Below are 26,027 nucleotides of genomic sequence, written 5' to 3' on the forward strand. Positions count from 1 at the left end.
ATTAGGTGGTTATTGGCAATTTATATATGACAGACTTGGTTTTTCTGTCTCGTAAATATTTTTACCGGAAAGCTCGTCCCATTTCCCATAAGTTTGTTTTATTGAAATCGGAGAGAGTCGGGTACAAAGGAACCAGAAAAAATCCTGATTTGAGCTGGAATTGCTCTAAAAAAACCTTAAAATTTTAAGATTTTTGAACATTGACCGATCTCAAAATTCTTTCGAATTTGTGGGATGATTGTTTTCATGATTAGGCCGTTGCAAATATTTTACAAAGATTATGACATTGTTGTACTTAAAATGATTTTTTTTTTGTTTTAAATGAAAAAATACTCATCTGGGTTAGTGTAGATTCGAAAATGCAATAAATTTCCCTTAAAATGACATTTTCCAAAAATGTTTTTAGTTGAGTTACGGAAAATGGCAGTGTTTTTAAAACTTGTTGTGTGTTTTTTTCGATGAAAAATCATTTTTCGAAATTTTAAATATGCCATCAAATTAAATGAAAGGATTCGTACCGCCCTCCGTCACGAGATATCAAAAAATGGACCTCAGATTCGTGATCAGGGACAAACGTTTCCCCTTAGAACAAAGTTTTACGTAAATCGGCGAGAATCGCCCAATTAATTCCCTATCAGTATTTAAATAATCAATTTTTAAACTGAATTCGAATTCAACGTGACAACACAAAAACAGTAAATCAAACTCGGTAATACGTTTGTACAATAATGATTTAATTATTAGGAAAAATCTTTCTTCTAATTTCAACCACTCTCGTAAAGCAAAACCAATCGCTCAAGCACGACTCGGGCAGTCAAGAATGGAACAGAAACAAATCGAATCGGCGACCACATGCGGCTAAGGCTAAATTTTCCGGATGTTTGTTTTCCTCACCCGAATTTTCGCCTCTTTCGCCGCCCCAGCCAAATCCGGCGGCATCACTTTTGGGAACACAGATTTGTTGGTTTTAATTAGCATCAATCCAAAGTCGGTCGGCAGGCGTCGGTGACCTCCGGACGTGCGTCGCGACGTTCCGGGAAAAATCTATTTTCTCCCCAAGGGGGAAATTCGTGACGTCACGGGCAGAAAATTCCAATTGTGTTGTTTTGGTTCTTTTTTTTCGACAGAATTTCAATCAGCGATCTTTGCTTGGAAATGCACTTTGAATGAAAATTGGAGGCAAAAATCGCAAAGTGTAAAACCCATCGAGGAAAATCGGATTAGTTGCCGTGGTGATCGTGGCTTGGTGGTGGTGGTGGTGGAAAAGTTGTGAAACAGTGTGTGGAAACAAGGAAAAACTCGACGAGCAGCTGAGCGGACGCAGCAAAGAGGAAGGGAAATATGGGTCAGGGTTAGTGTTTTTTCTCGTTTCGGTTCTTTCCATCGCAAGGGGGAGGAAATTAACTCACACGCACACAACCACAAACCTACACTGACACTGACAGATGGATTATGAGAGGCTGATGGTTTGTGTTTGTGCGTTTTTTTTTGTGGTGTTGGTTGCAACAGTCAGTGAGGAAAAACTGCACTCACGTGTGATGCTGGTTGAGTAGAGAAAAGACAAAGTCCTACCGCAAGCAACCAACTGTTTGGTGGCTTAGTTCTGGAGAGTATTTTGTTGAGTTGTTTTTTTTGCGTTTTCGTTTTTCTTTTTTCTGGAGATGAGATGAAAAATGAGTTTCTGACACTTCTGCAATGGTTTGGTTGATGTTGGTGGTTTGTGATGGTGGTTTTGGAGTTGATGAAAATATGATTAAGAGAATAGTTACTGTTTTATTAGCTCTTTTGTAGAGCATAGTTCTTGGGTGACAAAATATTTAAACATAACTTCAACTCTTAAGTTATGAAGTCCATCCAAAATTATTTCATGATTTTTCACTTTTTATCAAAACTTTTACAGGTGTTAAATTTACATTTTTCTCAACACCCAATAGTATTTCCATAAAAATATTTTGCAAACTTAGTAATCAAACCCAAAAATAGATCAGCATTATTTTGCTGCCATGCGTAAATTTTTAACTCAAGCAAGTCAAAAATACAATAAATCCGTTTAGTTCTTTATTGCATATACAATGTTGATTTATAATCGAAATACCAAACAAAAGTTATCAGATCGCAAAATTAAGGAGAAATGGATTTTAAAAAAATGCGATTTCATTTTCATTCTTGAATTATTTTTTTTGGATAAGGGTCAAAAATTGAAGCCAGTTAAGGTATAAAAGATGCTCTATTACTACTCAAATATCTATAAAAAATCGGATGAAATGTATGGGACCATTTTATCGTAAATCAAAAATTGACCAAATACAGTCATGCCTCGGTTTAGCACCACCTATGGGGAATGCATAACCGAGGCGTGCATAACTTAAGCACTGAGCTTGTGGGACTTTAAAAAATCATAGTGTTTTAGACACAGAATGATGTCAGCTATCCATTCCAATTATAATTACATTAAAATTATTACATAAATACTCTCGAAAAAAACTCAAAATTATCGTTATTGCAATATGGGCAGGGATGGAATAATCGCAAAAAAATCAATATCGCTTGTGAACTTTTTTCACCTGCAAAAGAGAGAGGAGGCAAATCGTGCAAAAGAAAATCGCTCCCGAAATTCTCCCAGAAAATCAATCTGCTGATGATTTTTTGTGAATTTGTCAGCACCACTTAAAATTATTAATTTCACTTTGTTTACCCACATTGCCCATCCACAAAATGAGTGTAGTGTAGTGAGTAAGATGTTCCGCCGAAAAATCAAGATGATGATTTGTTTTAGATTCTTTTTACCGATCTTTCGTGCGCGAAAGAGGAGAGCATACTCCCTTCGGATTTTTTCTCTTGATGAACATCCAATGATTTTCTTTTGATGATGATTATTCCATCGCTGAATATGGGTAAAAAACCATCAGGATTTTTGCATACTTCTCGAAAGTAAAAACACAAGTTTTTGAAAATACTCTAAATTATTACAACTACGTGTTTCGAAAAAAAACTCAAAATTTCAGTTTTTACAATATGGGTACCAAATGATCGGGATTTTTTCATACATTCGAGAGTTATAACAAAAGTTTTTGAAATGCTCAACATTTTCACAAAACTACGTATTTTCGAATAAAAATATTTAATTTTTTTTTACAATTCATGAGGGTTTTCAATGATCGGGATTTTTTCATACATTTTTGAAAGTTATAACACACATTTTTGAAAATACTATTTTTTTACAAAACTACCTATTTTTGAAAAAAAAACCTTAATTCACAGTTTTACAATATTGGTATCATATTTTTCGTACACTTCAAAAGATATAACACTAGTTTTGAAAATAGTCAATTTTTTTGCAAAACTACATATTTTCGTGAAAAATACAAAAAAAACCGTTTGTACAATGATACAGTTTTTTTTTCTAAAAAACATAGTTTTGTAAAATTTTTGAGTATTTCCAAAAACTTGTGTTTTTACTTTCGAAATGTATGCAAAAATCCCGATCATTTGATACCCAAATTGTAACAACAATAATTTAACTATAACAACAATAATGACTATTCTTTCGAAAATACGTAATTTTGTGAAAATTTCAAGTATTTTCATAAATTTGTGTAATAACCTTCTAAATGTATGAAAAAATCTTGATCATTTGATAAAAATATTGAAAATAACTGAAATTTTTAGTATTTTTTTTCGAAAATACGTAGTTTTGTGAAAAATTTCAGTATTTTCACAAACTTGTGCCATTACTTTAGAAATGTATGCAAAAATCTCGATCAATTGATACTCATATTGTAAAAACTGAAATTTTGAGTTTTTTTCCGAAAAAACGTAGTTTTGTGAAAATTTTGAGTATTTTCAAAAAAATATATTCTTACTCTTGAAATGTATGTAAAAATCCTGATCATTTGATACAAATATTGCAATAACAAGAATTTGAAGTACCTTTGCATTGCCTTTTTAAAATACAACAAAAAATAAGTATTTTTGTGTAAAATTTTTTGTAATTATAATTGCAATGGATAGCTGACACCATCCCGATTCCAAAACATAATATTTTTTTAAAGTTTAAAGTTAAAGTTAACTAATGTCTCCCATATAGCCAAATTTCCATAAGCTCTGTGGATAACCGAGGCAACTGATCGAATCAAAACCGGGGCAGTGCAAAACCGAGGCGTGCAAAACCGAGGCGTGCAAAACCGGGGCATGACTTTACATGCTTTTCTATTTAATTTTGCCCGCTGAATCTGAATCTGCCTTCAGCATTGGGTAAAAATTTCGAATTATGATCATAATTTTGATTTCTATGTAAAAAAAATCACACAAACCCATGGAAATTCAACAATGTGAACAAAAATCGATATTTTGACACTGGATTTGGTGCTGTTTTTGTATGATTCTCGGTTGCAAATTTTATTTTCGTCTCGAAATGGATTTATTTTTTTAAAAAATAAAACATATAAAAAAATCTAAAATATAAAAAACAAACAGAAAAATACAAAATGAAGCATTTTGCTTGTATTTCTTCAATCTTATAAATAAATATTTCTAAACATCCTTGAATTCATGGAATCTATATTTTGACTAAGTTTTATTTCTGTGTTCATTCTGTAGTAACAATAAAAAAACAAACGAATGCCAAAAAACTCAATATGATTAAAAATTTTAAACATCTTAAATAAATGTTAATTCTCAGATTTAACTTTCGACTGATTCTCTTAACGAATGTTCCGATTTAAATGGCTTTTGTTTCCAATAAAAAGTTTATTTAAACAAAAGATATTATTTGATACAAAAAAAAATCAGGAATATTTCTTAGGTAAATTAGAGCACATATCTTGTCATTTAATCCACCTATGTGGTTGGTGCCTTTCTCACTCTTTACCAACAATTAGCGATTCGATAGATTTAGACAAAAAAAAATCATCTAGTTTTTCTTAAGATCAGCAATTTAAAAGTACACAAATATCACTTAAGAAGTCAATCAATCCGGACATGGTTTAAATACATTTAAGGGATTTTCTGATTCAAAAAGTGCATGAATTTTACTTAAGTGACCATAACTTGAGATAGGGTTGCCAGATTCTCAATGTTTTGGACTCGTTAGAAAGGTCTATCAATTAACATCCGTATAAATACAAAAACACGTTTATATACATAACTTTTGCACTACTTTTGAATCTACAAATCGAATGCAACTGGTTTGAACAAAAACGGTTCAGTCAGTGCTGAGAAAACTTAGTGAGAATTTTGGTCACACACCAAACACACATACACACATTTGTTCAGTTTTGGATTCTGAGTTGATAGGTATACATGAAGGTGGGTCTACGAGCTTTCTGAGACAAGTTCATTTTTAGAGCAGGTTTACAGCGTTACTTCAGCGAGGACTTTTGCCTTTTTCATTTTCTTCAATGGAAACAGTTTCTTGTAGGCCCTGCTGGAAAATATATTTTTTAATTTACATTTTCAAATTAACGCCACTTGAAATTAAAACTGACCAATTATGGCCGAAAAATTTAACCATTTTCAAACAATCAATCTCCAACCATCTACAAATCCCAACAAAATACTGTTGCAACCAAAACCGCACTCCAAACAATCTCAAGAAAGTGACAATCTCTTCAAGTTTTCCCCGCATCATAAAAGTGCCAGTGTTGCCAGTGCGCTCAATCAACCGTGCAAAGCTCCCGTCTCTGACCTCTGACCATTTTCCGCAGAATCCCCGCAAAAGCAGCCGCCAGCGTCGCCGTCGCCGTTCGGGCCCAAGTTCAAGGCCCGCGCCAGCCCCGGATCAGGTAGGACCTGCACACTGACAGAGGCTTTTCACGTTGAGTCACAGCTCACTTGAAACGTGGGGAAAATAACAAGGAGGGGAAAATTCTAACTAACAAAGTCACGTGTCTCTCGTTTGCGAAGTGGTTTATTCTCATTTAGCTTGGATTTTTTGTTGCTTTTTTTTGCTTTGTTGGTCAACCTGTGTGTCTAGACCTGTTCAGACCTAGCGCCCGTAGAGAGGTTGGAACTCCGAAGTCAACTCTGAACAGAGACGAGACAAATTAACCGACATGTTTCATCATGTGTCGTCGTTTGTTCTCATTAGTGTCCCTCGTGGATCAACCAGAACGACACTTTCTCTTTCCTAGTTTTTATAGCTGGGGCAATTTGCTACTTTTGTGTCACGATTGCAACAAATTTCAGATTAACTTAAAAGTGGAAATCAAAACTAAAGGAAAGTCAGCGTTTCCCTAGAAATTTTAATTTTGAATCAATTTTTTTAATCGAAATATTTTTTTAAAGACAACATCTTGCTCCTCACCCTACCAATCCCGACTAGGATTAATTCTGCGGGACACGAGCTGCGTTAATTTTACTCGAGCGGTAGTAGCTTACCTGTCGGAGTAAATAATTCAATTAGGCCACATCGCCAAGTAACGCCACCCCGTATAGCCAAGTTGGGGCAGGTCCTGGTCTCCTTTGGCTGATTAGTCGAGTCACTTGATGGTTGCTTGCTGGCGTTGGCGTCGGAGGCTTATGGTGGGATTAAATGGGGTTAGCCTCATTAAGGGAGCCTAATCAAATACTCGTCGCCAGAGTGATAAACCCGGTAAGATTGATGGGGTTAGTGAGATTAATTTTTATCGAATCAATTTTTTGTAATTTTTTTGCCAAAACTCCTTTAAAAAAATAAAAAAAAAAGTCGCCCACCTCCACGCCACACAATGTTTACGGTTGCAATGAATCAGTTAATTTGGCCAAACATCACCACGAAACGCCAACCATCCACCCCCAACCCCTCCTCTCTGGCAGGGATTATGGTGGCGACCTCTAATTTTAGACTTCGTCAACTCTGGTGACGACTCGATTCCGACTCTGGCCGCCACACGTTCGTTCGCGTGCGATCCAGCGATTTTGTGTACACAAACGTTACGCAATAGTGTTTGGCCTGCGCGAGAGAGATTCGCAGACGTCACGAACTAAGCACAGTAAAAAAAAATAAGCAAATTTTTAGCAAAAAAATGATTATTTTAATTATAATTCTTGAATATTTTTATTTATTTCTAAGTATCTCCTAAACATCATTGAATTTCAAATGGCGATGTTTCAGAAACTATTGTTCCGATTTTCAATGTTTATAAATTGAACATTTGTAAAAATGTCTTATCATTAAAAAAAACAAGGAAATATTAAACTAAAAAAACTCAAATTTAAAAGTGTTTTAAAAAAAATGGTCGCCGTCGATCATGGCCATTCATGATCACTAGGCTTAGTGATTTTTCACGCATGAAAATTGCAAATTTCACGGGGACCTCAATTTCAAAACACCAAATTTCACGCAAATTTCACGGAACATGAAAAATGTTAAAATAACTCTGACAATCTTATGTTTAAATCACAGAAACTACTTGTTATGCTTTACTTTATATCATTATTCAATAAACTAAAAAAACTTCAATAAATTTGAACGTGACACAAAACCAAGATTCTCCTAACTTTCAAAAAAGGTTCCACCTGATTTATGGTTGAGCTCTTTATATTTTTTGAAACAAAATGTAGGGGATGCATTTTCTTCTACCCATTACTGAGCTGCTTTTTTTAATATTCGACTAGTAAAAGTTTTCGCTGATCTGCATTTTTATTAAATTTCATATCAATATTAAACAATATTGATCAGCCAAAATGAGTAAAATTATCGGAATTTTTGAGACAGTAAGGTCGTAGCAAATATTTTTTGAAGATATAAAAATTTAAATAACAAGTCATGGTAATAACATTTGAATAAAAACAAGTGTTTTAAAATGCATTTTACACCTGCCCTGTTTATTTGCAATCATAAGTTTTCAAAATTCAAAATATTCGCCGAAAAAAAAACTTTTTGCGGTGCGGTACATTGGAATTTCACAAAAATTGAAAAAAACTAATCGATCTCAGACAGCAAAATATGATATAAAACGCGGGAAAATGCGGAAAAATATTGGTCAAATTAAACAGGACTTAGAAAATAATCGTAAATGTTTTTAAAAGATTGTTTGAAAATTAAGAAATACTCTTCATTTTATTTTGAACAAAGCAAAGCTGGATTATTTTAATTTCTATTGAAACAATACCTTTCAAATAAAGAAGCAGCAAAATGTGTATAACAACAAATGAAAGTATTACTAAATTTAGTTAGTTTCTAAAAAACTGAAAAAAACTGAACAATTCTTCAAATGGTTCATATCAAGCTTTTCAATTGAAAAATAATAAAATTACTTAAATAGTTTTTATGGATCAAATATTTATTATTTTGCTATTTAAAAAAATATTTGAGAAAATTTATAAATTTCACGAAGTTTTAGCCGTAATTGTAAAAAATCACTAACCCTATATTAGTAATTAAACCGCTTAACTTTGCAGTAATTCCTAAGATTATTTTTATTCCTATTTGAGTTTGATAAATTATTTTAAGAAATATCGTTACAATTTCACATGAAACATACAATTTCACGGAATTTCGCGGGAAAAGCAAAATTTCACGGATTTCACGCTGTCCGCGAAATCGTAAAATTTCACTAACCCTATTAATCAGTATCATTTGATTTTCAACTGTGATTAAATAACATCAAATTTGAAAATTGAATAAACAAAATCTCTTATGATCTCTTGCAAATACCTTTTATATTCTAAAACCATGATCCATAATATTTCTTCAAATTCTAAGATTTCTTGAAATAATTTTGCAAATATATTAGGGTTAAACCTTCTGTTAAGCTTGAAGCATTTTGCAACATTTTCAATATTTCATTCATTTGAATAAACTTTGACACAACATTTTCAGCTGTATCATTTTCTTACTTATAAAGATTTTGAGTTAATTCGAATAAATTAATAAAACTAAAAAATAATAGACCGGCCCGTGCCTTAATGGCTACGGCTCCCGCCTCATAAGCGGAAGGTCAAGGGTTCGATTCCCGACCGGTCTCCTTGAAACTTTTCGACTGTAATTGAACTTTGAATATGAACAAAAAACGCATAGAATCAGGTGGGATTCGAACTCACACCTTTGGATTGGATGTCGAATGCTCTAGACATTCGGCCACCAAGGGATTAATACTCATTGAGTGAATTAATCCGTAGTAGTGAAATAATGTCACAAGGTCATTTACTATATAATACAACAATCCCTTCCCCAACGATTCCCCTACACACCACACACCATTATAATCTATAAATAACTCGAACCGGTCGGTACGGTATGTCCCCGGCTTCTTCTTCTTCCCCTGATGGTTCTATGAAATGTGGGATCCGTTCATAGAATCTGTCTCATGCGGTTAATGCCGCTTTAATGAGTGTAATACACTTCGGGGGTTCTCGAAAGTACTGCAATAATTAATAATGACAAGAAGGAACTTGAGGCGTAATCTAACCATAAGTTCTTCCCGGATGCTTTCTTCGGACTCGCTTGTGTTCGATTAGATTAGATTAGATAAATTAATAAAACTAAAAATAATAATTTTAACTATATTTTTTTTGTTTCCTCAAACATGACGACCTGGCTAACATTTTTAAATAACATTTTTAAATAACTGAATGTTCTTTATGTGTATTTATTACACATGCAGTGAAGCATAACATTTACACATTTTGAATGTTTTAATTGCATCTGAACAATTGTTAGAAATATAATTGAGCTCAAAATATTTCGAAGAAAAAAATTATGATCATTACAATGTTTGTTTGAAATCCATATTTTATTATATCTTAAGATATTATTTCAGTGTCGATAAATAAAACACAAAAAAATATCATTACCGAACATGTAAATGTAGATGTAGATAAAAAGATACCCTTTAAATTTTGTTTGGACACGGCTGGAGACTTTGAGTTCTTTAGTTTTTTAATCACCATATTTTTTATTGGCTTTTAATCAATTTCAATTTTAAGAGGTATTAATATTTTCTAAATAAGATTCAATTGTGTTCTACTTTTTTGCATTTCGAGTATTTTTTGACATTTTTTCTAACATTGAGAAAAAAAACAAATAAACTTTTTTTTCTCTCCAGGAGTACATATTTTTTTACAAAAAAATGACTTCACACTCTGAAACCAATAAAACTCAAGCTTAGTGATGTTTTAAACATGGTCTGATAACTTTTTTTGTGAAAATATCAATTAAATTCAGGTGTTCCACAATTGTGGGAGGCACAATAACATCCCACAATTATGGAACAGGCAATTTTGAGGCAGTGTTTTGCTGCTTTGGATAAAATAGTTTTGAAATGAGGTTTTTTGTTCAATAAGTACTATTTTTACTAGTGAAATAGCAATAGAATGTCCAAATAAAGGTCGTAAAAATAGCAGGGACAACAGAAAAGTTGCATTTTGCCTCCTATTGACAAATTACTACAAAAGTGTTCCGAATTTGTGGGTGTTCCGAATATGTGGGGTGACTGTATTGATATTTTCTAAATAAGATTCAATTATGGGTAATTCTCTACCAACTCACACGAAATCGGGAAAAGTTGCCCCGACCCCTCTTCGATTTGCGTGAAACTTTGTCCTTAGGGGTAACTTTTGTCCCTGATCACGAATCCGAGGTCCGTTTTTTGATATCTCGTGACGGAGGGGCGGTACGACCCCTTCCATTTTTGAACATGCGAAAAAAGAGGTGTTTTTCAATAATTTGCAGCCTGAAACGGTGATGAGATAGAAATTTGGTGTCAAAGGGACTTTTATGTAAACGCCCGATTTGATGGTGTACTCAGAATTCCGAAAAAACCTATTTTTCATCGAAAAAAACACTAAAAAAGTTTTAAAAATTCTCCCATTTTCCGTTACTCGACTTTAAAAATTTTTGGAACGTGTCATTTTATGGGAAATTTAATGTTCTTTTCGAATCTACATTGACCCAGAAGGGTCATCTTTTCATTTAGAACAAAATTTTTCATTTTAAAATTTCGTGTTTTTTCTAACTTTGCAGGGTTATTTTTTAGAGTGTAACAATGTTCTACAAAGTTGTAGAGCAGACAATTACAACAATTTTGATATACAGACATAAGGGGTTTGCTTATAAACATCACGAGTTATCGCGATTTTAGGAAAAAAAAGTTTTGAAAAAGTTACTTTCTGCGTTTCTCTTTGTTTCGTCGTCCGTGTCTGTCAAGGGTGACCATGAACGGCCATGATCGATGTAGACCAACTTTTTCAAAACTTTTTTTCGTAAAATCGCGATAACTCGTGATGTTTATAAGCAAACCCCTTATGTCTGTATATCAAAATTTTTGTAATTGTCTGTTCTACAACTTTGTAGAACATTGTTACACTCTAAAAAAACCCTGCAAAGTTAGAAAAAACACGAAATTTTAAAATGAAAAATTTTGTTCTTAATGTAAAAATGACCCTTCTGGGTCAATGTAGTTTCGAAAAGTACATTAAATTTCCCATAAAATGACATATTCCAAAATTGTTTACAGTCGAGGAACGGAAAATGGGAGAATTTTTAAAACTTTTTTAGTGTTTTTTTCGATGTAAACTACGTTTTTTCGGAATTCTGAGTACGCCATCATATCGGGCGTCTAATTTTACATAAAAGTTCCATTGACACCAAAATTTCTATCTCATCACCGTTTCAGGCTGCAAATAATTGAAAAACACCTCTTTTTTCGCATGTTCAAAAATGGTCTAAGTTTTGTTTTACATTTTTCATTAAATAAAATTATTATTTTATATTTTTTCTTTATAAAAAAATCTGTTTTGCTGAACAATTTGACATGAGGACTCCTCAAACTCGCGGGCCGCACAGAAGACCTCGGACAGAAGACATCCTTACAAATTAGTAGAAAAAAGAGTCGTCCCGATTGTATGAGTTATGCCTGAAAACCAGCGAGTTGAAGTTACCGTTCCACCTTTTTTTAGGGTTTGAGAGTTGGAATGTTAAACATTGCCAATGATTTAAAAATCAAGAGAAGTAAGCCCAAAAAGACTTGTTTAAAACAGGTTGACATCGAGTTAAAATGATTTATCAAAGTATGAATCTTCAGTTCAGCAATATCGTAATTTCAATGCCATGTTTTAACCCTCTAATGCCCAACCAAAATTTCTGCGAAGAACTTTACATTTGAACATTTTAAAACACATGGGAAAAGTCACATAAAACAAGTCAAATTTCCAAACAGTAAATTTTCTTAAATTTTAAAAGTTCTTCTTTCAAATTTTGATCGAAGCCCGCCTAGAGGCGGGGTTGGGTTATAAAGGGTTAATGTTAACCGTATTTTCCTTTAAAAAAAACTATCTAAATCTCCGAAAGATTCCCCAAAAATCATTAAAGACGGCAAAAACCCGCCAGCCCGCGTGCGCCCCACGCCAAAATTTTTGATTGATTTCCGTAGCTCCGATCACCGGCATCAGCGGCGGCCCTGTCCAAATGGCTACCTTTTTGGCAGTGCCGTCCTGCCTGCTCTATAAATAATGCCGCGTCCAAACGCTAGACCAGGTTAGTCATCGCCAGGAAGAAGACTACGCACGCGTTTTATTTTGCTATTTTCAGAGACCATCTTGGCAGATGGCGGTCGGTTCCGATTACGCCGTTTGCGCCCAAGCTGGATTTTGACGGAGTGGTCAGCGGGAGATTTATAGTTGGATGATTTAATTAGTAATAAATGTGATGGGTTGAGACGGACCGGCTGGACGACTCCTTGGGGGAAATTTGGTTGAGATGATAAAGTTGGTTTGAAGTGTAAACAATGATCTATAAAGTCTACATAAGCTGACTATATTTTGATCTTATTGAAATGTCACTCCATATGATCATCGATCCAGTCCAGGAAGCTGGTCACGCGAGTGTACACTCCCGGAACTCCTCCCCGGCCGCAACCTTTGCCATAGCTAACAACTCCGTACGCGTACGAGTATCCATCGACAGCTGCTACCAAACTACCACCGGAATCCCCCTGGCAGGTATCCTTGCCGGCTTCCGCTCCGGCACACAACTTCGACGGTACTATGTTATCGTACACCTTTCCACAGTCGTCATTGGTAACTCCGTTGAGTTGAACGTGCAACTTGTACCGACTGCCGTATTCTGGAAGCAAACTTTGAAAATTAAGAAGTTCCCCAAAATTAGTTACAACACTCACGGATGGTCTTGTTCTGATGCTCCGTATTGCCCCACCCGACAGCCGTATACGTCAGCTCGTCGGTGTTCTTATCCTTGACCGCGTCAGCGGTCGGCAAGCACAGCGGCAGCGCAAACTCCGAGAAGGTCACGGCGTCCTTCAGCTTGATCAGCGCGATATCGTTGAGGAACGTCCCCTTGGTGTAGTTCTCGTGCATGATGACCTTCTCCACCTCCACGTCGATCACCGGATCGTTGCAGATCGTTTGCTCGTCGCAGTCGTCGTCGCTGGCCAGATCCCACTCGCCCAGTCGAATCTTTTCCCTTTTGAATACAAAACCCCGTATTAGGATGATCCTCAATAGTCGTCAAACCTCCGACAACTCACAGCTTGTACTCGTCGCTCAGATCCGACACGCAGTGAGCCGCCGTCATCACGTAACGGTCCGAGATCAGACTGCCCCCGCACCAGTACAGATCCTTGTAGAAGCCATAGCTGAACACCAGCAGGGCCGTCCACGGGTAGTTCTTCGGTTTGGTGATCGTACCGCCGTAGATGCGGTCGGCGAAGTCAACACCGCAGGTGCCCGGCTCAGGGAGTTTGGTGCATTCTGCTTGAAAGTGAGGGGAGTTTAAACACTGAGAAACTCTACTTGGATTTACACTTACCAAAACAGCTGAACTGCACCAACAGTGCACAAGCGAGAATGCCTCCCAGTTTGGGCCACATCTTGAACTGTGGAGTAGTTGGTTCGTCTAGTGCCGACGAGGTACTGATAGAGATTGATGCAAATCGATCGTATTAAGTAGGGAATCAGTATGCTGATAGCAGGGATGTTGAAGGTCGCCTCACTTTTGCTGAACTTGCAGTATTTGCAAACATTTGTATTTACTAGGGATTGGTAGTAACAAGGAAACCATCAATATCAATACAACAGTAATCGCACCAGGAGGATGCACAATGTTTTGCATCCTTATCAATATTTAGAAACGGAAGGTTAACGCTTTGATAGGCCATCAACAGATAAGGACTGAACAAGTCAGGACTCTAAGCCAACCTTCCCAAAAACCGTCCTCCTGAAGCTTACTAGGGAAAACCGTGGAGAATTTCCCTTATCTTTGAATAAAAGTGGAACATCATCAAACTTCCCGTATTCCAAATCCTGGTCTGGTCATTAATTAGGAATCTAGTTTGAGTGTTTCTATCAAATATGACGAAATCCAGACTGAAACTCGCGAAGCAAACAGTTATGTTCACAAGATTTTTATTGTATTACAGGGCAACTAGTTGTAATAAAAGTCCCAACTAACGATTCCAAACAACACTCTTCAATCCATATTCTCCTCGATCCAGTCCAGAAAGCTGGTCACCCGTGTATACACAACTGGAATGTGCTCCTTTCCACACGCCCTTCCATAGCTGACGATCCCGTATCCGTAGGCATAACCATCGACCGTTGCAACCAAAGCACCCCCAGAATCCCCGTGGCAGCTACTCTTCCCAGCTTCCGCTCCAGCACACAGCTGAGAACTGGCCACCCCTCTAGGGTACACCACGTCACAAAAGGTCTTGTTGACGGCGTTCAGCTGGACGTGCAGCTTGTAGCGACTTCCGTACTCTGGAATTAAATTGTGACTTAAACATGTAAAACCCAAGCATTTTACCATCACTTACGGGTCGTATCGTTCTTGTGCTCGGTGTTACCCCAACCGGCGGCCATGAACCGCAACCCGTCGGTGTCCAGGGTCTTAACTGGTTCGGCAACCGGCAGGCATACCGGCGATACAAACTCCGTGTAGTTGACACTTTCGTTCAGCTTGACCAGCGCGATATCGTTGTAGGTAGTCACCATGGAGAAGTCCGCATGCGGGATGACCTTCTCGACGCCGACGCTTAGCGGAGGATCGTTGCATTCCTCGATGTCGTTGCAGTCCTCCTCACTTTCCAGATCCCATTCCCCAAGCCGGACACTTTGCCTACAAGGATGAGCATCAGTATTGATCATCAAGATATGATCTTGCACCTTACAGTTCGTAGTCCTCGTTGAGACTGTTGACGCAGTGAGCGGCCGTCAGGACGTAGCGATCCGAGATCAGACTACCTCCGCACCAGTACAGATCCTTCAACCTGTTCAGTCGGTACACCAAAATGGCCGTCCACGGGTAGGCCTTCGGTGTGGTGATCGTGCCACCGTAGATACGATCGGAAAAGTCGACACCGCAGGTGCCCGGTTCCGGCAAGCTGGAGCATTCCACGAAGGAGTGCAGCTCTAGCAGAACTACGAAAAAGACGGCCAAAGCTTGACTTCTCATCTCGGGTGCAATCCGCGATCAACTGATCATTCGCCGGATCGTCTGGCGATCGCGTTTCAGTTTTCTTGCGTAACGTAAGTCTTGACCTGCATCGACTGATATTCTAGGACGTGTTGATAAGGAATTGGGATCATCCCTTACTTGGAAGCTGACTTAGTATTGAAATCAAATGCAACGATCAGTGCATCGTCTGCGGTGCTCGCGATCGGTTCAAGATGAGCTTAAAAGTGGCAACCATCCTGGTAGTTCTGCTGGTTCAGTGGTCCGAATCCGCTACCCTCCCGGAGCCGGGAACCTGCGGCGTCGACTTCTCCGATCGCATCTATGGCGGTACGATCACCAAACCGAAGGCCTATCCGTGGACCGCCATCTTAGTGTTCCGATACGGAACCTACAAGGATCTGTACTGGTGCGGTGGCAGTCTGATCTCGGATCGCTACATCCTGACGGCGGCCCACTGCGTTGATGGCTTGAGCAGCAACTACGCCCTCGAGCGCATCCGTCTCGGCGAGTGGGATCTGCTGAGCGAGGAAGACTGCGACGATGTGCAGGACTGTAACGATCCTCCGCTGGACGTTGGAGTGGAAGAAATCATTAGTCATGAGAACTTTACGATGACAACGGTTGAAAACGATATCGCGCTGATCAAGTTGAACGAAAGTGTCACCTTCACGGAGTTCATCTCTCCGCTTTGCCTGCCGATCGCGGATCCGGTCAAGACCCTGGATACCGATGGGTTCACGTACACTGCCGTCGGTTGGGGTAACACCGAGCATGATAACAAGACAATTCGTAAGTATGCGGGTTATTCTTTGAACAACCGAAGATTCTACCTACAAAATCATTCCAGGTTACGGTAGCCGCTACAAGCTGCACGTTCAGCTGCATGCCATCAACGCAACCTACTGCAACGAAAAGTACAACGATGATATTATCGACTCTCAGCTGTGTGCGGGAGCGGAAGCCGGTAAGGACACCTGTCAGGGGGATTCCGGCGGTAGTCTGATCAACGCGGTCGACGGATACTCGTACGCGTACGGCATCGTCAGCTACGGCAAGGGATGCGGCCAGAAGGGAACGCCAGGAGTGTACACCCGGGTGACCAGCTTCCTGGACTGGATCGACGAGCACATGGAGTAGTGATGGTCCCAGTTAACCTTTAATCATATTCGCAGCAAAAACCAGTAATAAATCATACCTCACGGGGTTGGAATGTTTCGGCGAAACACGAATTCGTACAATTATTACAAACATCCCTGCAAAAAACAACAACACCATCGACCAGTCCCCTGGTAGAGTTGATGTAATGTTCCATTTTGGTGAACGCCAGACGCCAGGACTGCCAGATGTTCGACCCCAGGGCCAGTCTGCACTTGGCGAAACAACACGCGTAACCCTTAGCAAATCAAATTTAATTTACAAATATATTTCATGCAAAACATTGTAAATGGGCCAATTTCGAAGTGTAAACATCCTATCCTGCTCACGTCAGTTGATGTTTACATTAGGCACGAGAAGGATAGACTCTTTGTTTACACTTCGACATTGGCCCAATTACATTGTTTTGCTAGTTTTTTTTTTTTAATTTTAATGATTTCCTGAAAAATTTACAGTTTTTTCATTTAGTTTTGGGCAAAACCATAAAAAAAAAATTAGACTAAAAGAAGACCGCGTGAATTTGTGTGTGTCAGAGGTTAATAAATAATTTGACCTCCCCCCGATTCAGTCCACCACCGTGAGCAACAAGCATTTACATCATTTTCCGGCGTTTTGGGGCGTGCATAAATATTCAATTATTGCCACCTACAGCCTGGCTTAGTTGGAAAAATGAGGCATGAATTTCGCAGCGAAAAGTCAAGGACTATTTTCAAGGGAAAGCACGTTGATTTAATTTATTTGCAATTTTATTAGAATTTTAAAAGATGAATTTAGTTTTATTATGTTATATTTTTAAGCTTTCGTTGCAATAATTGAGAAAAAAATGATTATTTTTTTATATGCTTCAATCAAAAAAAAATTTTTTTCACTCTAAAAAAATGTTTATGTATTTGAATGTACTTGAAATTTTTTGAGAAAAAAAACACTCGAAAAAGTTCTCAGTTTTCTATTTTACAACTTAATTTTGACAAACTTTACTCTCTTCGATTTTAAAAAAAGTAAAAATTAGACAACCTAAAAAATTAATATATAATTCATATATAATTAATATATATTTTTCCGATAATAATTGTGTTTCTAAAATTAAAAATATTGTCATTCATAGACCACATAAATAACTAAAAATAGTAAAAAAATCTGCATACAATTTCCTTTTTTTTTTGACATTGTTGGTCTAAACTTTGGTTGCTGAGAGATGGCTTTTCTAAGTACACAAATTTGAGGCTATCCATAAACCACGTAGACACTATTTTTGGGAATTCTAAACCCCCGCTCCCCCTCTCTATGTGGTCACTTTAGAGCGTCCAATTTCCCGTCCCGGGAAAAAAATTCCCGGGAATTCCCGGGATTTTCCGAAAAATAATAATTCCCGTTTCCCGGGAAATTTGTAAATTTCCCGGGGAATTCCCGAAATTCAAGCGAAAGTATAGATTTTCCTTACTTATTGATTCCAATTTTTAAAAATGATTTTAAAAAAATAATGAAAGAACCTAACTTAATTTTATTTATTTTTATCTACTATACATAACTAATAAGAAAAAGTCAGGTTCATTTCAGGTGTATTTCAGATAATATTTATTGTAAAACCTGGTAACAATGATAGGATTTCATTCTGTTTTTTATATTTTTTTCCAACTAGCAAGATTAATATTTTGTAAAACATGTACTGGGGTAGGCCACACAAGGTCCATGCACTATTGTTGAAAAAAATGCTTTTCAATAGTATTTGAAAAATAGTGGCGTTGAAAATTTATTTAGCATTTTGGGAGGGCTTTGTACAAAGAATTTGTTGTTATAATCAGATTTAAAGTGTTGAAATTTTACACAATCACTGAGGTTGCTGATAAGTTTTTAAGAAGAAAAATAATCAATGTGTAAATTTTCTTAACTTAGTTTATAAGCTTTTTAAATATACATATAAATTTTAGGTTAATAAAAAGTCAAAATTTTGCCTAAAAATCGTAAAAATGAGTTTTGTTTGTTGATAAAATTACGGTCTAGAACAAGTTATTTGCCATGAAAAACATAATTCCTGCATGATTTTATTTTTTGGCTTTATGAGTCAACGTTATTCTTAAACATATTCCCTTGAAATGGTAATAGAGACTAATTTGAAAGCATTTTCATGTTTGAGAAGCGTTAATTTTACTCACTGTTTCAAAATTTGATTTAAAAAATAATACTTCTCAACAAAAAAAAATCAATTGATTTTTTTATTTGGTAGGAGTTGAAAGACAGCATATAAAATTAGAAAATTTCAATATTTTTATAAAGTTGTATGATTTTTTAAAGCAGTCAAGCCGTCAATTGACCCCACACTCATTTTGAACATTAAAGTTGCTGTTCTATAAAATTTTGTTGCAATATATCATTTAGAAAGATGATGAGATCAATTTTCGATAAATTTAAAAATTCCCGGGAATTCCCGGGAAATTTGTTAAAAATTTCCCGTTTCCCGGGAATTTTGTAACCCCGGGAAATCGGACGCTCTAGGTCAATTCATACAAAAAATAGAGAACATGGACAATTGCCAACACCAACCCTCTCCCTTTCCCCCATTCCTCTCAAACTTTCCAGGTAGTTTATGGATGGCCCCCTAGGAATGATAAAAATTTTGAGGTATTACCCATTCAGTCCTAATTTTTCATCCGAAAATTCAATATTTTTTTCCCATCTCTTTTAAACAAAATATTTTAACAATTCCACGTGCCACTTCTTCGACAGAATTTTGTTCTAGATTTGTCCGAGGGTCATTCACAAATACCGAAGTCATTTTTCAATCGGAGATTCAATATTTTTTTCTTATCTCTTTTTAACAAAACATTCAGAGTTTTACGTGTCTCATCTTCGACAGAAATTTGTTCTGAATTTGTCCGGGGGTCATTCACAAATACCGAAAACATTTTTCAATCAGATTCAATATATTTTCTCATCTCTTATAAACAAAATATTTTCAGAATTTCACGTGCCCTTTCTTCGACAAAATTTTGTTCAAGATTTGTTCGGGGGTCATTCACAAATACCGAAAACCATTTTCAATCGATGATTCAATATTTTTTCTCATCTCTTTTAAACAAAACATTTCTAGAATTTCACGTTCCCCATCTTCGACAGAAATGTGTTCTAGATTTTTCCGGGAGTCATTCACAAATACCGGAATCATTTTTTAATCGCAGGTTCAATATTATTATCTTCAAAAAAAAAACCATCCACATTAACGACCCCCGGGTCTTTTGTGGTCTCTATTGCAAGTTTCTGCTCGAACCTAGGAGTCCGAAGGCTTGAATGGGGAAAGCACCCAAACCTCTTTCTACTCCAAGGAACCTTCCACACCATTGTTTGAACTTACGACCTTCGGATTGCGAGTCCAACCGCCGCCAGCGATTCCACCGGAGTAGGCTTGGTTTGGTGTGTTGTTTGTACTTATGGCATGGAGACGACTCCTACACCTGGAATGACTTAACGGCCTAACAACCAAGGCCGGGACCGACATTTTACTTCCTCATCCGATAGAAGGTTGCAGCAGATGGGAATCGAACCCAGAATCATCCGCTTACAAAGCGGACAGCGTAACCATTCGGCCACGCACTGCCACTATCTTATATCTCTTATTTAATAAAATATTTTCAGAATTTTACGTGCCCCATCTTCGACAGAATTTTGTTCTAGATTCGACCGGGGGTCATTAACAAATACCGGAATCCCCCCTCCCACCCTTCTGTCAGAGCCAGTGAATCCAAATAAAAATAAATCAAATTAAAATATCCCTAAAAATGCGAAAATTTTGAGGATTGCTCCAAAGCACCTTCTCGCTCAACTAAATTTGTCCAAAAGTCCGGAGGTTCCAAACTGTCCTCACGTCCAAAATCCGATGTCAATGTGTATATGTGTGTTGTACACTGCGATGTTTGTGTGACCCCACGTCCCCCCTCCAGTTGCTCGTTTTCTAAATCGTGTGACAAAGTCCTAAATTTTGGGGGAGGGGTTTATTTGGAGAGAATCCGCATCCTCGGAATCTCCCGTTTCCTGCTAGAAACGAGAAAGTTTTCTTGTTTTCGAGCTTTCGATTTGGCCCCGCTTTGTTCCGAGAAATCTAACGGCAAAAACAAAATTATGACGGTGCTGGTTCAAGTTTACAAAAGTTAATGAACAAGAAGACGTCGCATCTCGGATCAAATGTTTTGAAAACTGTTTGTTGAAAAAGGGAAAAAGAGGAGTCCCATAAAGTATGAAATCACCAAATTGAGCCGGATTAAATGGATTGAAACCGTTTCAGGACGGATGCCGCCTTATCACGTCAGCAGAGTCATCTATCGGGAGATTTAGGGAAATTCCCCTCAAGTTAGGCAACGCGTACACGCCGCAGTTTGTACCAACTGAGTTATGTGAGGCTACATTTAGGCGAAACTTTTCGGTCGTCCGGCGACGACGCCAAAACTAATTTGGTTTATCTAAACTTGCGAGCAACTCATCAGTAAATTAGCTTTGCGGCAGAGGATTTTCGTTTTCGTGGGATGGGCACCGCAAACTGGTCCCGCCCTTTGACGAGCGAGAGTGGAGGGAGGCGATTCGGTTTAAATTGAGGTGCCACACCGTCAGACGAAATAAATTAATCTAATTATAAACCTGGCAGTGATTCATCCCCCTCCCAAGACAAGACACTTGTAGTCTCTAGTCTTTGATGACGTTTTCCCAGCTGAGGTGTGATCAGAGTTGAGTAACACTTTTGCTTTGAACGTTTGCTGCTGGGGTGGCGAACTTCGCGTTGCGATCGTAATTTTTAGTGTTTTGGCAAAAGCCATGAAAACAAACCGTTTGCAGACAGCAACAATGAACCGAACTGATCGTGGGGGTTCTGCTGGTGTTGATGTTTATTATAAAAAAACGTCTATTTTTAAAACGTTACATAAAAATCGGACCAGCGCGGACTTCACACCCACCCACAACAATTGGTGTTCAAAGTATGGTAGCACACGACTCGCAGGAAGGGAAGAGGGATTTAATCGATGACCCTGAGAACGAGGGAAAACATGCTGAACCGATTGGTGTTGGTAATCAACTTATCCAGAGGGTGTTTATTTTGCTAGTTTTCTAGTCCGGATTAAATCATGTTTTGGCAAAATAAGCTCAACTGACACATACTCACTTGGAAAGTTGTTCAGTTCAGTTCAGGTGTAGGAGTCGTTCAACTGTCGCTGGACTCGCAATACAATGATCGTCAGTTCGAATCATTGAGCAATTTCTCTGAGATTTGGGTCTTTCGATGTTTTTTTTTGTATTTTTTAATACGGCTGAAACTTTTTCGGTGCCTTTGGTATGCACAACGAAGCCATTTTGCATCATTAGTTTGTCCATATAATTTTTCATACAAATTTGGCAGCTGTCCATACAAAAATGATATAAGAGCATTAATAAATCTATATCTTTTGAACGAATTTTTTGATTGCTTTGGTGTCTTCGGCAAAGTTTTAGGTATGGATAAGGAATACACTGATACACGGTAAAAAAGTGATTTTTTGTTTCACTTTTTGTCACTTATTTTGATTTAAAAAAAACACAATTTTAATTTTTTTTATTTTCTGTTATGTTTTAGGGGACATCAAATGTCAACTCTTCAAAAATTTCCAGAATGTGCGAAAAATCTTTGAACAAGTTATGAATTTTTGAACCAATACTGATTTTTTCAAAAAATCGTTAACAACATTTTCAATTTTTCTAATTAAGACTAACATTTCAAAAGGTCCCTTTTGAAATGTAAGTCATCGAAAAATGAAGCTGATTTTTTTTTTGCTTTTAATATTTTGATTTTTCGAAAAAATAAGTATTGTTTCGAAAATTCTAAACTTGGTCAAAGATATTCAGCACATTATGGAAATTTCTAGAAAGTTGGAATTTAATGTCCCATAAAACATATCAAAATCATTTAGTGACAAAAAGGTTAATTAAAAATCATCCATTTTTTTACCGTGTATCATTTTTTCAGTGTACTCCTTATCCGTACCTGGGTCATTCCAGGTCAACTGAGTACACTTTTGGACTCGACCTTCACCGATTTGGACCAAACTTGGAGGAAACGTTTATCTATCGATTGTTAACAGAAATCCCAAGTTTGGTGCTGATTGGACTATCCCTCTATTTTTGGCACCGCCCTCTTTTTTGGCCATTTTCTAAAAAACTTTTTTTTTCTTTCAATCATAACTTTGCAACTATTTGAGCAAAAGACTTTCTACAGGTTGCATTTTATAGAAAATTGTCCAAGGAATTCGATAAAAATAAAATATTAACTAACATTATAATTTAACGTTTTAAGTATGAAAATTCAGTTTTGATCAATTGATTATATTTTTATTTGTTTTATTTTATCGCCATCGTGTTCCCCGGACAATTTTACATTATAATCAATATAGACTTCAAACTAAAATGAACTATTGGCGAGATACTGCGATTTTACTGAAAAAAGTTTGATTTTGCACTGCACTCTGTCCTATGAATTCAAATCCGAAATAAGTTTCTCACATATAAAAACCGAATTATGCGAGATTCATTCCTTTTTGTTGAAAAGTACACCATGAACTTCCGAGTGTTGCGCAAAATCAAACTTTTTTCAGTAAAATCGCTGTATCTCGTCAATAGTTCATTTTAGTTTGAAGTCTACATTGATTATAATGTAAAATTGTCCGGGGAACACGTTGGTGATAAAATAAAACAAATAAAAATATAATCAATTGGTCAAAACTGAATTTTTATACTTAAAACGATAAAATTTAATATAAGTGGGCATTTAAGGGTTAAAATTTTATTTTTATCGAATTCTTTGGACAATTTTTTATAAAATGCAACCTGTAGAAAGTCTTTTGCTCAAATAGTTGCAAAGTTATGATTAAAAGAAAAAAAAGTTTTTCAGAAAATGGCCAAGAAAGAGGGCGGTGCCAAAAATAGAGGGATGGTCCAATCAGCACCAAACTTGGGATTTCTGTTAACTATCGATAGATAAACGTTCCCTCCAAGTATGGTCCAAATCGGTGAAGGTCGAGTCCAAAAGTGTACTCAGTTGACCTGGAATGACCCACCTACAACTTTGCCGATGACACCAAATCGATCAAAAATTCCTTCAAAAGATACAGAATTTTGAATTTTCTTGTATCATTTTTGTATGGACAGCTGCCAAATTTGCATGGAAAATTATATGGACAAACTAATGATGCAAAATGGCTTCTTTGGGCATACCGAAGGAACCAACAAATTTTCAGACGGATAAAAAAATACAAAAAATAAAATTAAAAAAAGACGATTTCGTAGAGAATTGCTCCATTTGAGCCTTCAACGCAGTAAAGAAGAATCAAAAGGTACTTCACGTTTGATTCCGCGTTATCAGTAAACGATTAATCTAGATTTCTAACGATTTCATTTTATTCGGAAACAAGCAACAACTAGTAGTAGAACGAACATATTTTAAAATAAGTTATGACATTCGCTTCATCCAGTGAACGTGATCAGAAACGTGACGAACGAGTAGATGCTGTTCAAAATTTGCTCGTAACTTTCTACGTTGAGCGGTGCGTACTTCCCGATCGTCAGTGTTGGCGCGTTTTGCGCCTGGTGTAGCATCAACGAGACATGTTTGGCGTGCCCTTCCGGTAGCAGGTACCATTTGATGTCGTACAGATGCTCGATCAGCTCTTCGTTCTGCAATGAAGGGCAAACATTTTGACGATATTTAGTAAATTTAAAGGTGTCGAACGCTACCTTAACCGGAATGATGGTTCCCAGCAGGCAACACTGGCTGAGTTGGACAAACAGGACCGGGATAAACACGAACGTCATCGGATCGCCGGTTTCAAAGAACGTGATAATGGCAGCGATCGTCCCCAACACGATCGTCCCGATTCTGACCAGGGCCATACCGTTGAAGGTGTCCTCCAGCAACGATACGTACTCCAGCAGCAGTTGATGAAGTCTCGCGATTCTGTTCAGTTTGTCCTTGATCGCGAGTTCATCTCTTCTATCCTTTTCCAGCAGCTCATTGATCTCGAACACTTCGTTGGCGATCGCATTGACGAAGGCACTGATCGGTACGATCAGCGCTACCAACAGACTGTCGATTCCACCACTGTTGCAGAAAGGAATCAGCAAGATCGCTGCGTGATAGATCAAGTTCAGCAAGAACCCTGCCGCGGACTGATCGTCAATGATCGGCAGCCGGTACAGGAAAAACAAGATCATTTTTCCCGAAACCAACCAAACAAGCACCGGACCGGGAATCATCAGCACCGAAGTTTGCACATTCCAACCGAAAATAAACTTTTGCAGAAAGATGGCAACTTTCAAGTCTTTATCCATAACTTGCTTGTTGGTCGGATTCTCGCACAACAGCTCGAAAATTTCGTCAGATCTTGCCTTCAAGCTTTGAAACATGCCCGACTTTGCCACACACTGCACCATGATGTCCACCAGTTTGATCTCGTACATCGCGTACGGTACGATCACCAGGAACTGCACCATGTCCGACCGGTTGATCCAAAGCAGGTACAGGATCTGCAGCATGGCACAGAAGATGATCGCGCATGGGTAGATCATTTTCCAGTTTGGTTCAAAGTCGGGGTCCAACACGTCGAAGCCGATTACGCCAAGCAGTCGGGAGACGTTGGCGAAGATTTGGTTGAACTTGGCCTGGCTTGAGATTTCACGCACCTTGTTGGACATTGTAGGTCCGATTTGATGAAGAGCCGGTTGTAGAATGAGCTGTTTTATTGAGTGGGGTGTGTCTTGAACAGGTCGATTCCTCGAATTATGGTGACATATAAATGGTGTATTTATTATTCAAAACCGGTTTTAAACCTAGGTCGACTCCTTGAATCTCGGAAAAAATAGCAAACAAAGGTGAGATATTGAACAACTGTTAGAATTCATTTTAAATGTTTACTATTATTAACTTTACATCAATTTTGTACAAAAAAAAAACTCAACCAACTCAGAACTTCTTAAAAAAATGCTTCTGTCCAATCTACAGGAAGAAAAAATAATCATTCTTCCATAAACGTCCAATCAAGTTGAGTGGCCGGGGCAGCTTCGGCAGAAGAAAAGGTAAAACCCAGAAGTGGACTGTTGTTGTTAATTACTTTATTTCGGGCAGCTTTAACCTTTCGGTCATTCGCTGCCCCAGAAGTGGACTGGTTTGCCCAAGAGAGATCCGAGAGCAACCGTGAGCAGGGAAGTGGGAAAAACAACTCCACCTCATCCGATGATGGATCAGCGGCAGACCTTGTCACGCGCCGTTGGCGGAGACGTCGTCTCGTCTCGGCCCCGGGTAGTTCCGCTAAAGTGCACCAAGTGCCAATAAAAAGCTAGCACACCGTTCAACGTCTTGGCTTGGTCCCGTGATTCTTGGTGTGAGGGAAGAGCCGGCACTAGTTTGAAGGTGAGGTCTTTTGACCTAATTGTCGGAAGGACTTGGTGTGATGTCTCTGACAATTTTAAG

The 26,027-nt window shown here is 37.6% G+C and overlaps 5 protein-coding genes across 18 annotated transcripts in view; 2 read left to right on the forward strand and 3 right to left on the reverse strand.

Moving 5' to 3' along the window:
- Positions 1 to 26,027, forward strand: part of LOC120425567 (sorbin and SH3 domain-containing protein 1) — a 181,632-nt gene that overhangs the window by 70,234 nt on the left and 85,371 nt on the right. The window contains exons 1-2 of one of the 13 annotated variants that reach the window (XM_039590201.2): positions 1,128 to 1,351; positions 5,706 to 5,783. The exons of the other annotated variants lie outside the window; for them this stretch is intronic. Coding sequence (XP_039446135.1) covers positions 1,342 to 1,351; positions 5,706 to 5,783 — 88 coding nt within the window. The 5' untranslated portion in view covers positions 1,128 to 1,341. Of the gene's footprint in view, positions 1 to 1,127; positions 1,352 to 5,705; positions 5,784 to 26,027 lie in introns of those variants that run through there. 13 annotated transcript variants of the gene reach the window in all.
- LOC120425667 (CLIP domain-containing serine protease B4) lies at positions 12,718 to 13,899 on the reverse strand. 2 transcript variants are annotated; one of them, XM_039590254.2, is made up of 4 exons: positions 13,748 to 13,899; positions 13,467 to 13,689; positions 13,101 to 13,402; positions 12,718 to 13,045 (listed from the first exon to the last, which is right to left on the reverse strand). In XM_039590254.2, exons 1-4 carry the CDS (start codon positions 13,806 to 13,808, stop codon positions 12,759 to 12,761), a joined length of 873 nt encoding a protein of 290 aa, XP_039446188.1. In that variant the 5' UTR covers positions 13,809 to 13,899; the 3' UTR covers positions 12,718 to 12,758. The 2 variants fall into 2 exon arrangements, with proteins under 2 accessions (XP_039446188.1, XP_052566474.1); XM_052710514.1 differs by having other exon boundaries at positions 13,467 to 13,692; positions 13,748 to 13,868.
- On the reverse strand, positions 14,327 to 15,415 carry LOC120425659 (CLIP domain-containing serine protease B4-like). The gene is made up of 3 exons (XM_039590243.2): positions 15,108 to 15,415; positions 14,754 to 15,055; positions 14,327 to 14,697 (listed from the first exon to the last, which is right to left on the reverse strand). Exons 1-3 carry the CDS (start codon positions 15,389 to 15,391, stop codon positions 14,408 to 14,410), a joined length of 876 nt encoding a protein of 291 aa, XP_039446177.1. The 5' UTR covers positions 15,392 to 15,415; the 3' UTR covers positions 14,327 to 14,407.
- Positions 15,559 to 16,818, forward strand: LOC120425684 (CLIP domain-containing serine protease B4-like). Its single transcript, XM_039590271.2, has 2 exons — positions 15,559 to 16,183; positions 16,242 to 16,818. The coding sequence occupies exons 1-2, from the start codon at positions 15,607 to 15,609 to the stop codon at positions 16,529 to 16,531; spliced, it is 867 nt and encodes a 288-aa protein (XP_039446205.1). The 5' UTR covers positions 15,559 to 15,606; the 3' UTR covers positions 16,532 to 16,818.
- On the reverse strand, positions 24,021 to 25,276 carry LOC120425648 (putative odorant receptor 83c). The gene is made up of 2 exons (XM_039590233.2): positions 24,296 to 25,276; positions 24,021 to 24,235 (listed from the first exon to the last, which is right to left on the reverse strand). The coding sequence occupies exons 1-2, from the start codon at positions 25,250 to 25,252 to the stop codon at positions 24,026 to 24,028; spliced, it is 1,167 nt and encodes a 388-aa protein (XP_039446167.1). The 5' UTR covers positions 25,253 to 25,276; the 3' UTR covers positions 24,021 to 24,025.

The sequence above is a fragment of the Culex pipiens genome, chromosome 3, assembly GCF_016801865.2.
Source record: "Culex pipiens pallens isolate TS chromosome 3, TS_CPP_V2, whole genome shotgun sequence".
Lineage (NCBI taxonomy): Eukaryota > Metazoa > Arthropoda > Insecta > Diptera > Culicidae > Culex > Culex pipiens.

Bases quoted from the DNA above. Each gene is read 5' to 3' on its own strand.
- LOC120425667 (XM_052710514.1), bottom strand. From the start codon at position 13,808: ATGTGGCCCAAACTGGGAGGCATTCTCGCTTGTGCACTGTTGGTGCAG. The intron at 13,693-13,747 runs GTAAGTGTAAAT...CTCACTTTCAAG, and splicing joins GGTGCAGTTCAGCTGTTTTG to CAGAATGCACCAAACTCCCT. The intron at 13,046-13,100 runs GTGAGTGTTGTA...GTTTGCTTCCAG, and splicing joins GCATCAGAACAAGACCATCC to AATACGGCAGTCGGTACAAG.
- LOC120425659 (XM_039590243.2), bottom strand. From the start codon at position 15,391: ATGAGAAGTCAAGCTTTGGCCGTCTTTTTCGTAGTTCTGCTAGAGCTG. The intron at 15,056-15,107 runs GTAAGGTGCAAG...TCATCCTTGTAG, and splicing joins CTCAACGAGGACTACGAACT to GCAAAGTGTCCGGCTTGGGG. The intron at 14,698-14,753 runs GTAAGTGATGGT...ATTTAATTCCAG, and splicing joins GCACAAGAACGATACGACCC to AGTACGGAAGTCGCTACAAG.
- LOC120425684 (XM_039590271.2), top strand. From the start codon at position 15,607: ATGAGCTTAAAAGTGGCAACCATCCTGGTAGTTCTGCTGGTTCAGTGG. The intron at 16,184-16,241 runs GTAAGTATGCGG...AAATCATTCCAG, and splicing joins GCATGATAACAAGACAATTC to GTTACGGTAGCCGCTACAAG.
- LOC120425648 (XM_039590233.2), bottom strand. From the start codon at position 25,252: ATGTCCAACAAGGTGCGTGAAATCTCAAGCCAGGCCAAGTTCAACCAA. The intron at 24,236-24,295 runs GTAGCGTTCGAC...CCTTCATTGCAG, and splicing joins GAACCATCATTCCGGTTAAG to AACGAAGAGCTGATCGAGCA.